Here is a 13972-nt window from a genome sequence, read left to right on the forward strand (position 1 = left end):
TCAGGTGAGATTCCATTGAAACCCTAAACCCTAAACCGACATCACATATGTTGAATCGTTTATTACCTCTTGCATGCGTGAAATTTGAAGTTTATATGTGAAATTGAAGTTAAAAATCGTGTTTTTGCAAGGTTTTTGGGATGAAATCGGCTCGGGAATAGGCACACCATCTCCGGCGTTCTTCTCCGACGTTCGGCTCGGAGTCCGATTGCACCGTTCAAAAAAATATCGCGATATTTGGACGAAAACCATTCGAATACCAATTAAAATATCAATTTCCCGAAAAACCGATAATATCGGCGATATTTTGCCGATATTATCGGCATTTTCTTCCATGCTCCTTGTAGCATAGGAAATCATAACTTTAATGAACAAATTAAAATAAAGCAAATGTATTAAAATCCCAAATTGCTAATGATTTCGATGAAGCAGATTTAGTATAAATCAAATAATAAATAATCATTGTGACCAGATGAAGGCTGAAATGCCTCTGTGAGTCTTCCCGGCTCCCGAAAGAGGTGGATAACTGTGACTTGCCACCAGTTGTTCCCCTTTTTAAGGAAAAAAAAAAACATTGTGTTCTACAGCCATCATATACAAGCTCATAAAATCTGTTTAAACATTTATAAATATAAAATAAAATGCATCCCTATTAACTATAATACATATAACCTTCTCTTTTCCTTCTGATCATGGCTAAGAGCCCAGGAGTTGGATCATCACTGTAGGGAAGGACCTAATTTTCTGTTCCCGAACCACACAAATCACATCCTGATAAACCCGTAAACTCACGTATTACTCATCTGGATTCTGAAGTGCCTGAAATCCTTGAGGAAGGAAACTTATTACCTACAATGGAAGGAGATCCGGGAACGTCAACTTCTATCCTCTCGATGCATTTACTTTTATCGGCAACCATAAACAATTCCCATTCAGTGAAGAGGAAAATTCGTTGGAGAGAAACAGTCTACAGCTTGTGGCCGGATGTACACCGTGGATTCCTTTACACTAATCACACCTTTGGGTCACGCACCCTCAACTTCTTTCTCCATTTTCTTGCCCACATACAGCATTTAGCTGTTGTTGCAACTGTCAAAGTGATAACCAACTAATTAATGATAACATAAACGCAAGCAAACAGCGGGATATACATAGAAACCCATCGCCATCAACACTTTCAACTCACAACATACCAATCCTAACTGTTCCATTTCTAAAATTCCCACTCTAGGCTCAACCACAATATTACAGAAATGTAATTGTTTTTTCATCTTTCTTCAAGCGTATTATAAGGCGAGAATAATGTTATTTAGAACTCTTTAGCAACTTACTTGAATGTGTCTCATCTTTTCAGCATTCAGTTCATCACTCAAGTTGTTCATCCTGGAAAGAGAGAAACATCAGCCAAACTTGACTGAAAGCAGGAAAAATAAAATAAAAAAGATTCTTCCAAAGTACTCGACTTAGACTTGGGATGACTTAACCTGGCTTGTAACTCCGATACTTTGGCGAGCAATAAACGCTCCCTCTCAGAAACTGCAGTTTCAACCTGTTGGTTGGACAAATTAGAGAATGTTACAAACTCTACAAAGATGATGACTGGCTAATCATTGATATACAAGTCCAAAAGAGTTTTTAACACGCAATGAATAGATTACGGCTACCACCATAGGGGACAGACTAATCTATCATTTGGAAAAAAAGAAAAAAAAAATACCAAAGGGAAACTGCTGAGAAGCTAATACGATACGTTATCTTTATATCAGAATTGGGAAAAAATAAAATATACGTACATTTCCATTGTTCTCAGAACTGCGAGGCAATGGAGGTAACTTTCCATTTTGAGTAGCTGAAATAAGAAAAGGAGTACCTTACTAACTAGTTCAATAAAAATCTATACAAATTCACAACTCATATCTAGTATTATACTCCCATAGATATTTCACTCACCTTCTACTGCCTCAGCTGGTTGCAAGCTGTTTAGCAAATTCATAATAATATCCTGCAACCAAAAGAATAAACAAATTTGCACTAAATTTGCAAGCTGAAGTTTTAAAATCAATTCTTCAAGTCTATCCACTATCTATGTTGTACCAGATTTGCTCTTTTACCTGTTGAATCAACGTCTGTTGAAAAAGATTCTGAAGGTGAGGCAGGAGAAGTGATGCAGGTACGTTGCTGTTGTTGAACTCCTTTGTTGACAGAGTGGCAGGCTGAAACATAAAGAATGAAATCACATAAATAAAGGACAAATAAGATTTCAAACTACCGCAGAGGTAAAGTAACTGAATCTTCTACATTTTTGTCATAGCACAAAGAAACGACTATGTTAGAACTAAGTGAATATAGAAAATGGGGAAAAATCTAAGACAAGATCTAACATTGTTCATCAAATACTCCCATGAACTCAGATATATTTGTATACACACACATATAACTTAGATCTCCCAGTTATTGATGAGAATGAAGTTCATGCTCGCTATAGTTGAATCAATATCTAACGGCTGGGATTCAGATCTCATAAAGCAATCTTCTTTTATATAAGGTTTTTTTTTTTTAAATCACAAATGGTCCTTGATGTTTCGCCAACTCCTAATTCTAGTTTTTAGGTTTCAAAAATATCAATATGGTCGTCCATTTATTGACATGCTCATCAATGTTGTCCCTCCGTCAGATTCCATTAAAAATCCATTAGTTTGCTCACATGGTGTGCATGTGGGGACCATTTATCCAATGAGATAGTGCCATGTGGGCACAATAAATGGTTTAAAATTTCAAAATTATGAAAAACTAAATTAAAAAAAGTAAAAAAAAAAAAAAAAAAAACCAAAATAATACACGACCCGCTGGCTGAACCACCCTACCCAAACACCGCCTCCGATGACACCCCCCCCCCCCCAAAACCCCTTCCCAAGAGTCCTCTTCGACCACCATGGAATTCCATATATCATTAAAGCCGTCAACTTCTTGACCGCCATGACCATCCCTGTCGAGCTCACATATGATAGTAGACTTATTGGCCACAGATGAAGTGGGATGGAGAACCGGGGTCTTGGTTGATTGATGTGTGCGTGGGGGTGGCGGGTGGGTTGCGGACCAAAATATGGGTTTTCAGTTTTGGGATGAGGGTCAGGGAATGGGGTGGTGAGTAGGAGGGGGAGGAGGGTTGAGCTGGGTGCTGTAGGGGTGGGGGAGAAGCAGGTGGCAGAGATAGCAAGGAGGATTTGTTTTAGTTTTTTAACATTTTATTTATTTTACTCATTATTTTTTATTTAACTTTTTGTGGGTTTTCTTCAGCATTTTTTGAAAAATGGTAATGGACAAATGGTCCCCACATGTACGCCATGTCAGCAAACTAGCGGATTTTTTAATGGAATCTGGCATAGGGACAACATCAATGAGCATGTCAATATACAAACTAGAAGTAAGAGTTGACGAAACATCAAGGATTATTTCTGATAAAAACCTCTAGGGAGAGAGAGAGAGAGAGATCACAAACAAACCATTTGCCTGGAGTCAAATACCCAATCACCAACGCTAGCAGACTTTCTCAGAGGTGATCCCTAAAATAACAAAACAGAACATGAATTAGAACTAAAAACATTTACTTGAGAACGGTTACGCAAAACCAGCTACTCACCTGTGAAGAACGACGAGGTACTGTACTCGATGGAATATCCTATGGCAATCTTTTAAAGTTAGTGATTATAAAAAATAGAATAAGCAATTAAGCATAGCATAATAATAAAGGTTCACCTTTACAAGATCCAAATTTTCTGATGTCACTGAAAATCTCCCCCTAATTTGCACCAAATTAGCCTTTGACTTGTCATCCAAAGAATCTCTAAATCCTATTAACGGTAAAACAATTGGCAATAAGAATTCCAAGCAATAGGGAACATAATAGTTGGAATAGTTGCACTGTTGATTTTCATCTTTAAAACATAGTGAAAATATTCATTACCTCCAGAAGATTTTATAGGAGCTGATAAACTGTTTGCTGAAGCTCGATTGGGAAGCATCAGTGGACCACTAAAGCTTGGTGTTCGTCGTACTTCACATTTACCTTTATCAATTATAGGTTGATTTTCATTCTCATTCCTGAAGATATCAAAGCATAAGGAACTTATTGATGAAATTGAGGTTCCACCATAAAACCAATTGGCAATATGGGGAGTAGCCCAAGATCATATAAGCACATAGCAAACTTTGTCCCTCACCGATGTGGGACAACTCTAAACATGTCCCCGCACATGTGGCGGATTTTCAAGCCTACACGTGGACAACAACTAGGTGACGTGGAGCGTGTGCGGCCGTTAGGCTTCACACGTGGACAACCTGGCTTTGATACCATGATAAAATTGAGGTTCCACCATAAAACCAATTGGCAATATGGGAAGTAGCCCAAGATCATATAAGCACATAGCAAACCTTGTCCCTCACCGATGTGGGACAACTCTCAACACTAATCCCACGAGAGCGAGAGATGAAACCAAAAGCTTACACTCTGGAGCATTACTCAACCATGACAAACCTTTCAAAGATGTGGCCCCTTTCTGATACTGAATGACCAAGTCCAGCACCAGGTGTGATTGGACCACTCTGCGTTTGACGACTTTTCACAATAAGAGGTTTAGGCTTGGCCTGCACCGTGTCTTTTTCTGATGTAGACGCTGTTGCCTCAGAGCTTGATTCATTTGTCTTCCAGCCTGTTTTCTGCTGGCCAGCAGATTCCAATAAATTACTTTCAAGATCCTTGCCCTTTTTGTTTAAGCATTCAACCTGTTGTGATTCATCACCTTTGATTTCTCCTTTGTAATCAGTCCAATATGATTCATTATTTTCGTTCAACTTCCCCAAACTGGAACGCCAACTAGTTTCAATCTGCTAGCATAAACAAAAAGGAAATCACCTTTCTGCATAATAATCATACTTCTAAAAGTAAAAGGCCAGCGAAGTGCAATATAAAACAAAATCTTAAACTGCAGTTAAAAGAGTGACAAATTTCTAAAGAATATAGCAAATTGTTGACCTTATCACCACTAACAGGTTTAAATTTTTCATCTTCATCCATCATTTCATCATCATCATCTCGCATCTAGCATAAAAAATGAAAGATATTAATTCAGAAATACACAAAAAAAAGGAAACCCCCCAAAGATACTATCTTTATATGGAACATGCTGATACTTGCTAAATAATAAAATGTGTCATACCAGGGATGCTTGAGCTTTTAAATCCTCAACGTCAAAGTTCCAGGCACTAACTCCTCGCTGGTACTCACTCTGTAAAGAAAGAGAAAATGACGCCACTAAGGATTGCACCAAATAATTTCTATTACATAAATTAGTTACCATGCTCAAATTACTGAACTCTGAATGTGAACATCTGTGACCCTGTTTAAGTCAATTTTAGGTGAAAGAATAACAGCTTGAAGATACATATCACACCTGTGACATTGCCTCTTGCTCTGCTGACGGCATTTTCTTTAAAGCCAGTTGTGCTGCATCTTTAAGCTGTGACAGTCCAATACTTCAGTAATTCATGAAACAAGCATACTAAAACATATGAAAGACTGAAAGCAGGGAAGCAATATAATAAAAGTGTGACAGCTAACCTGGAGGGCTTTTACACGATTCCAAAGAGGTGGTAAGTCCGTAAACAATTTCTTTATAGAAAGCTCTGGAGGTTTTGCATGCTTGAAAAAGGAGTGTTTTAATAATTTCTCTGCTGTTGGTCTCTTTGTTTGATCTTTTACCAAGCACATTGCAACCATTTCTTTAAAAGACTGATCACAACTGGAAATCCTCCAATTAGAATATTATTCTGTAATCGAAATACAATACAAGACAACTACCAGAATTGAAGTCTTTGACACTTATATACCAATTAATGATACACAATGCAGTAACAAATGTTTGTTTACCTACATAAAACAAATGTTTGCAACAATGTCACTCTATCTAGAAAGAAAACCAATACCTTAGAGAACTTTTTATCACGGTCATAATCAAGTCCTGGAGGGGCATTCTGTATGGTCATGAGAAGAACCTACGAAAACAAACAAAAAGAGTGTGGCATGTCAGAGGTTTCAATGAAGAATCACCATATTGGTATGCAGTGTAGTTATACCCTGTAACACAAGTACCTTCATTGGAGGGTATTTTGAAAATGGTGCATGACCATGGGCCAACTCCAACGCCGTTATACCAAATGACCAAATGTCAGCCCTGAACAGTTATCATCCAACAGAAAACTAAGAAATAAGCACATATGACCCTCTTTTTATTATTTTTCAAATTATAAACTACTGAGCAAAACATGTCCTTGCTCGAGAAATCGAGTTATGAAGATAGCTTACAAAGCAGATAACATATTGAACACTTGCAACAAAAATGTGATTTCCTCTGTTTACCATGAAAGATTAAAAGATGTGGAAAAAGAGTCATCCAGGGCCCCCACCCCCCCCCACCCACCCACCCACCCACCCACCCACCCGCATCACCTTGAATTCACAAGTCATATAACCACCCGCATCACCTTGAATTCAAAAGTTGTTTATACCATATTTAGGGCCTCGTATTTAGACCTCGTATAAATACTCGGGGGACTTAAATGTAATTATGTGATAAAAGAAGAGGCAAATATGTAATAAGTGAGGAGTCCTTATTCTATAAAAGGACCCCTCACCCTCACAATTAGAGGAGGCCAATTCCTAGGCCTAAGATCCCCTCTCTCACCCTCTCAACGCTCTCACTCTCAGAGCTCTCTCTCCCTCAAATAAATACAATCAGTGTGGACGTAGCCCAAACCTTGGGGTGAACCACGATACATCTTGTGTTATTTATTTATATTTCATGCAGATTCACGGTCGGATTTACGTTGTTCCAAGACCTCCGGTTTTGTGCATCAACACAAGTCATATAACTATCTATAATTGATATGTGCATAAACATATACGTATAGATCTAACATGTTAAAAGGCACAGCTTCTATTTCTTGTTATCTAGTTATCAGCTCAATATATATGGCATAGTGGCAATTATGAACAAACAAAAAAAAATCCTTAATAAACAGCTCTGATGCTCAGGGAAGGAAACAAATGTGGAGCTGCGATTTGTGAAATCATGCATATTACTACAGAAGCTAAGTCTCTGTCTCCTGACGAGGAGAAGATATTTTAGGTGTTCACAAGCCTGAAGCCACATATTATTAGAAGAAAGAAAAAATTTTAAGTTACTGCATCAAATAAAACTCACTTGGAATTGTATCCACTTCCTGGTTGCAATACCTCTGGTGCCATCCTGGAAAGCAAAACATAAATCCAAATCTCAACTACATGGATTAAAAAAGCAAGCAGTTTAACATGTGGTACCAAACAGGAATTACGTAATAACTTCTGTGGCACTAAAACTTACCAGCACGGCGTTCCTACAAAAGTGTTTCTTGACCGTTGTCTATCAGCTGCCTCAAACATGCAAGCTGAAACACCAAAATCGGCAAGCTTCACCGCCCCATTACTATCAAGTAATATATTTCCAGCCTGCAGCCAAGACATTAGCACAATCAAAAAGTGAGATCCTCACAACAAAGGCATGAAAACAAAGCACAACGAATGATTAACCACAAAATGAAACAAACCTTCACATCTCTGTGAATATGACCTTGTTTATGAAGGTAAACCAAAGCCTTGAGGGTTTCCTTAAGAATAGAACCAATGGCCGACTCCTCAAACCCATCCGGATATGCGATTTTCATGAGGTGCAAACAAGAACCCTCTGCCATAAATGGCATGATCACCCAAAGGTTTCTTTCAACGACAAATGAACAAAACGCCCTCACGACATTGGGATGATCTATTAATCTCATCGTCTGCGCCTCCCTCCGGATATCCTCCTACGAAACAAAACAATCAGAAAACGGGTTACAAATCCACCTCAGTATAAAAATAAGAACTTGGGTTTTCTTCAACAGCATTCATTCCAAAAAAATTACTTCAGCAACTAAGACAATAGCATTTGCAAAAGTTACGATTTGCGCTCATCCATAACGACGGTTGAGGATCATAACCATATAGTCATCCAAATTAAATCCCACACCAATTCAAAAAACAAAAAAACAACAAAAAAAAAAAAAAAACAAAGCAAAAAACTTTCGATTGCTCACTAATTTCACATTCTCGAATCAACAAATCAAGCATTCAAGTAAGAAATTGAAGTCCAATCTCAGAACAAAGCAAAGATCTTAATTCCAAATCAAATCTAGCTTCAATTAGCAACCAAACAACTACAAATTATTCACAACAGTCATTGAAAACTACAAGATTTTGGGATTTAAAAAAAAAATCGAAACTAGTAAGAAACTGACGAAATTGCTATTGCACCGATCGAGATCCAAGCACTTGACGGCGACGACTTCATTGAAAGGGAGATAGATCGCTCTGTAAACCGTTGCGCTGGCGCCATATCCGACCTCTTCCAGAAGCTTGTAGTCGTTCGGATTCGCCGAGTGAAGCCTCGAATTGCTCCCCATCCTCCCCATCTGCTCGAGGACTTGTGCTTCAGCTATGTCGTTTGGAGGCTACGGGCTCTGCGTTTCGATTGTCTTACATGGACTCGTTGACCGCCATGAGAAGCGATTGAAGAGAAGCGAGAGTGAAGAAAGAGAGAAATTCGGAGGAGGATCTTGGCTTTGTGTTTGTGATGAGAGAGAAGTGATGACGTGGCTGAAGTGCCGAAGGGTGAAGGGGATGTCGACACGTGGATGGGTCATTATATAAGGGACGGCGGGGACCCGTGCTCATTTCTTTTGGCCTTTTGGTAATTTTATTTATTTTTAATTAAATTTTTGCAATTTTTTGACCGGGTGAGTTGTTGTTAATAATTTTGTTGCTAATTATCCGTAATTTCAGATAAATCTTGATTTTTGGGAATTACAGTTTTGAATTAATTATTGTCTTTCTTAACGAAAAACAAAGAAGGCAAGTGGCCCTTTTACCACAGTAGTGAAAAGATGTTGAACTTTTATATGATAGCGTAAGTTCAAATTTTGTCGATAACTAATCTAACAAATTCATTGTTTGATAAATAAAAAAAACCGAAAAACAAAAGGGATTTGCTGCTTTTCATTGATTATTAGATTAAATTGGTGGACTTTTCCATCATTAGATCATTAAATTTCTAACTCACAATTGTTGTCGAATGAGTAATGTTTTTTTTTTTTAGTACATCGATAGTTTTATACTAAAAGAAATGGGAGTTCGACAAAATTACATAATGAATAACCTAATTTGATATCAAATATGGTATCAAATGAGTAATGTTACGTTACCACATATTTGTACCATCATTTGATCATCTCCTTTTAAACCACAAAAAGCCGAAAACAAAATTGTCGGCAAGAAAACGAAAAATCGCAGAGATGAAAAGCCATGGTTCTGAGCTCCTTGTGTTTTTTTTCAATCTTTTTGTGTCAGTAGAGTTGGTGCGTGTAGAGATGGGAGAAAAAACAATTGTGGGGAATGAGGGATGAGATTGGGGTTGCGAGGATCAGGAATTGAGATGATTTAATTCAAAATATATGAAATTTAAAAACTCAATTTACTCATGTGGGCGTGTCAAACTCATACACCATCTAAGGTGGAATTAAATTGTGGTATAAAATTTTGGTCAAAGTAGCATTACTCTTCGGCTACCACACAAACCACATTTTCTATTTATTCGTAGTTGTCGAATTGAGGAAATCAAACATAAAGTGCATGATTAAATAAGAATGCATAAAAGGCTAAAAAACACAAATTTGAGATTACAAGTACAAATGTAAATACTCTTAGAGCACTTTCACCATGCTCTTTTGCCTTGTGGACAGACTCCATTTGCAATCCAAACCCTCCCAAAGTGGTGACAGCCCATTCCGGCAATTGGGCTGAGGGGGAGCCTGTGGGAGAGCTCAGGAACAAGTCCAAGGCACGAGCGCCTGAGGAGGAGTGATGCAAGTCTGACGTCAGCCAAGTTATAAAAAAAATTTACGTCAGGCGCATGCATAACATGGGCATGTGAGGGGCGCGTTATCGATAAGATTTCAGGCGATGAGGCCTACGATGCAGCCCACTAAGTAGCAATTGAATATGGATCGTTTGATTTCCAGATCAACGATCCAGATTTTTTCCATTTCAAACATTAAAAAAATAAGAAAAAGAAACAGAAATGTTTCGAGGGGACACGTGTCACAGTCTGGACTATGGGATTTCAATTTTTTTTTTTTTGTAATTAGACGATTCAGCTTAATTAAGTTAATAAAAATAATTAAAAATCTGAAGAAAAAAAAAATTCTATAAATACCTTACCATTTTCTCCCACCTTACACCACATTTCAATATTTTCAACAATTCTAAACATGAAAGGACATGTCGCTCGACAAAATTGGTTAAAAATCTTATCGAAATCTATCCATAAAAATTGTACTTTTAGAATAATGACACATGGACGTGACAAGATCGGTTAAAAATCATATCCGAAATTTAAAAATATTATTTTTTAACATAAAAAATACTAATATTTTATTGTCTATTACCATGACTATTCAGTTTAGGGGTGGAGATGCAAAATGTAATTACTGTTCATTAAAGATAGTTACTATTCACTTGAGGGGATCGAATGCCTATTACCAAGGAGAGCTTTACCAAGGAGAGCTTTTACACACTGGAAGTGCTCTTAAATCACATCTGCCACTCTATAATACGTATTGAACAATTGCTAAAATGACAATTTAATTTTACAAAGTAAAAACTTAAATAGCTTTAGCTAGTGTGAGGTGCCACCATATACCAAGTCACAATCACAATAGCCAAAAATGCAAAACTCAAAGAAATTGACGAAGATATAGACAAGTGATGGAGCATGTGGTTTAATCCCGATTCAGTGTACAATCTTTTAGAGGTCCGTAAAATATTTATGCTCAAAATTCCGATTCAGTGTACAATCTCGAATGGACCAAAATAAAATAAATTATTTGGTGAACATTCACATATCATGGTATCCAGTTATCTTAATACATGTTATAGGAAATGGATTTCATCCGGATTCAAATTGTAGGGATCCTAGAGATCCTCATATCTTAGTCATTCATTGTATATCGTACGGTCAGAAATTATTTAATATTTTTTATTTAAAATTAAATACAAATAGTACCTGACGAAAATTAATCACACAATATACAATGAACGGTTAAAATGTAAAGATCCTTAAAATCTCCACAATGTGAATTCAAAGAGGATCCTCTTCCCATGTTATATATTAGGCACAAGGACAAAAAACATCAAATGGAGAATAAGTGATGTACTGTTTGTCTTGTATATATCCTATGGGATTGTCAGCTCCTCAACTATTGAGCATGTTCATGTGTTTGGGGTCTCCCACTTGCTCGTTGTCCCTTTCCTCGACCGAGATTGGCCTTAGTCGTCTTGTCATTGTAAAGTTGGTCTTCTTGCCCATTTATTATATAGAAAAATGTTGTGAGATTCTTTCAAAAGTGAAATTTTTAATAGATTTATTGACGTCTCATATTTTTGGTACGATGCTTATGAACTTGATACTGAAATTAATGTTAAACTATGAGAGGATAGAGAGTGTATGGAAAGTCTTACTTTCAAAGAGTCTCCTTAGCATTTTTGTATTATATATGCACAAAGAATATCATCAATTTCCAACTTAATTAACATTAATATTAAAACAGCGTCATAGAAGAAAGAAAATATTCATTGATGACTAGATCGGAGATATAATATAATTATAGTTTAGTGTTGATGTGTGTTTATTTCGTCAATTATTGTGATCAGCTGTCTAATTGAATGAATATAAATAGTACCTGATGAAAACTGGCTGCAAGATTTACGATGAAAGAATATGATTAAAGGATTCTCTGTATCCTCACAAAGAGGATATGGAGATGATCCTCATTCAAATTATAAGACCGTCGATTATTATTATTCTTATTATTATTTTTGAACAAACGATGTTTTTTTAATTAAGAGATAGGGAAGTATGTTAAGTCTCACAATGGTTTGGTAATAATGTGGTTCAAATTCACTTTTGGAGGGAATTTAATCTAAAAACATCTCACTTACAAGTGAAGAAGAATATCACTAAATCATAGTACCAAATGGTAAAACCGTCAATTAATCCGATCTCTACATGAGCAAATTTCACATCCTACTTTCTTTTTTTCTATTTTCATCATGCAATGTGGATTTTTAATCGGAACCGTCCCTTTTGTAAAGCTACCTTTAAAGATTATCTACACACAAAAACTAACCAATTTGAAAATTATTCAATTATCTAATTGTTTTCAAATGAGCATTCAAGCCCAATGTTTTCACTAAATTGAATGACTAACTGATTTTTAATTTGGAAAATTTTGTGCATGATATCGATCATCATATATAGTCATGTCCAAAGATAAGGCAAGGTCGTCAACTTTAGCCTTAAAGGCACTTGCCAAACGAAGAAGCTTTGCAAAAAGGTTATGATCCGTTTGGGGAAACGAAAGGTTATGTCTGTATGCATGATTGGAGAAATTTTTCAATGTACTTAGAATATGAGACAGAATATCATATGTTATTATACAATTTATCTAATTATATAATAATATATAATATTATGCTCTATATTTTCATGATACTAAAAATTAGGAAATTTGGAAAAATAATCAAAATTTGGTCCCTTTATAGAATTATAACTACCCTTTTAAATTGTTGATAATTATAACCAAAGTTAAATGAAAGTACGAATATACCCTTAATTACTAAATCCTCCTCTTTTGCTCTTTAACGGTTTAAGAACTAGAAGTGCTAGCTTGAGTTTTTCCACAATCCTTGCATCCCCAAATTCCATATGTGTTTCTCTTCCCAGCATACTCACACAATTCATGTACTATTTGATCAATATTAAACACTAATGCATGAATACCTTTCCTTATATTTTCCTCCCCTGAGATGAGATTATGGATCTTGCGTCTTCCAATACAACTTGCTAAAACCATGCCTTTTGTATTCTTCAACTCGTAAAAAAAAAATTGCCAGATCCATACCTTTTACATTCTTGGTCTATAAAAGGAACAAATTAATTAACCTGCAATTCATACAATTAAATAAAATCAGAACAATACACTCGTTTATTTTTTTTTCTTAGAAAAACACCAAATAAGCTTTAGATGTAATCATATTTGTTTTGAAAAAAAAAAATATTAAAAACAAAATAAGAGCGACATTCGAGAAACCCAAAATAGAAGGTTGGTTCCAAAAAGTGGGTGTTTGAGAGTGATGTACTTTAATGTTCCACTGCTACCCAAGAAACCTAGCAACAAATTTAAGATCAACACAAAAACCAGCAATTATGCGTTTGATGTAGTAATCACTTGGTTCAATTGCCTCTGAGTAAAGAGCAGTGTGGTGGTAGTGTTTCAACAATTGGAATAGAGATAAAGAGTTAAAGCAACAAACACTAGAGCTCTAGAGGTAGGAGAAGAAGAGAGAATTTTGACATACGGGTAATTAAGTCTTTTTAGCTTCAATTTTGGCTAGTTTTATAAGAATTAGAAAATATAGGCTGTAGTTCATTAGATGGTTCTCAAAATGGTTATATTTCCAAATTCCCCCTAAAAATCTCTCAATAATTAAAGCCCATAGGATGAAAAAAGCACAAATAAGGGGGTGTTGGAATCTTCTAAAAGTGGATGAAACACTAATTGGTGTTAGTCCAACTAACTTCCCCACAATAGAGATTAAACCAGTGATTAGATTGAGTTGACCCAATTCATTATCTTAAACGAAATTGATTCATTCTTTGAAAATTGGAAATCATCCCAACTATTCTTCAAAAGCCTTTTTTAAAAAAAAAAAAAAAAAGATATTATCTACACTAAAGATGAACAGTGGGCTTAGCCTCACAATCGGCTAACAATAATGTGGTTAAAA

At 36.1% G+C, this 13972-nt stretch overlaps 1 protein-coding gene across 1 annotated transcript; it reads right to left on the reverse strand.

Moving 5' to 3' along the window:
- Positions 1–418: 418 nt before the first annotated feature.
- On the reverse strand, positions 419–8720 carry LOC126625128 (serine/threonine-protein kinase BLUS1-like). Its single transcript, XM_050294206.1, has 21 exons — positions 8368–8720; positions 7642–7896; positions 7419–7543; positions 7260–7304; positions 6149–6230; positions 5983–6051; positions 5618–5788; positions 5451–5516; positions 5217–5285; positions 5033–5098; positions 4535–4884; positions 3965–4101; positions 3757–3851; positions 3641–3679; positions 3504–3563; positions 2112–2213; positions 1951–2002; positions 1794–1849; positions 1485–1549; positions 1332–1383; positions 419–1089 (listed from the first exon to the last, which is right to left on the reverse strand). Exons 1-21 carry the CDS (start codon positions 8539–8541, stop codon positions 1036–1038), a joined length of 2184 nt encoding a protein of 727 aa, XP_050150163.1. The 5' UTR covers positions 8542–8720; the 3' UTR covers positions 419–1035.
- Positions 8721–13972: the final 5252 nt, after the last annotated feature.

Source organism: Malus sylvestris, chromosome 6, assembly GCF_916048215.2.
Source record: "Malus sylvestris chromosome 6, drMalSylv7.2, whole genome shotgun sequence".
NCBI lineage: Eukaryota > Viridiplantae > Streptophyta > Magnoliopsida > Rosales > Rosaceae > Malus > Malus sylvestris.

What these genes read in the sequence shown, in the direction of transcription:
- LOC126625128 (XM_050294206.1), bottom strand. Translation starts at nt 8,541, where the DNA reads ATGGGGAGGATGGGGAGCAATTCGAGGCTTCACTCGGCGAATCCGAAC. An exon ending in ATATTCACAGAGATGTGAAG is followed by an intron (nt 7,544 to 7,641) that starts GTTTGTTTCATT and finishes TCTTGGCTGCAG; the next exon opens with GCTGGAAATATATTACTTGA. An exon ending in AAAATTTGGATCTTGTAAAG is followed by an intron (nt 3,680 to 3,756) that starts GTGAACCTTTAT and finishes AGATTGCCATAG; the next exon opens with GATATTCCATCGAGTACAGT.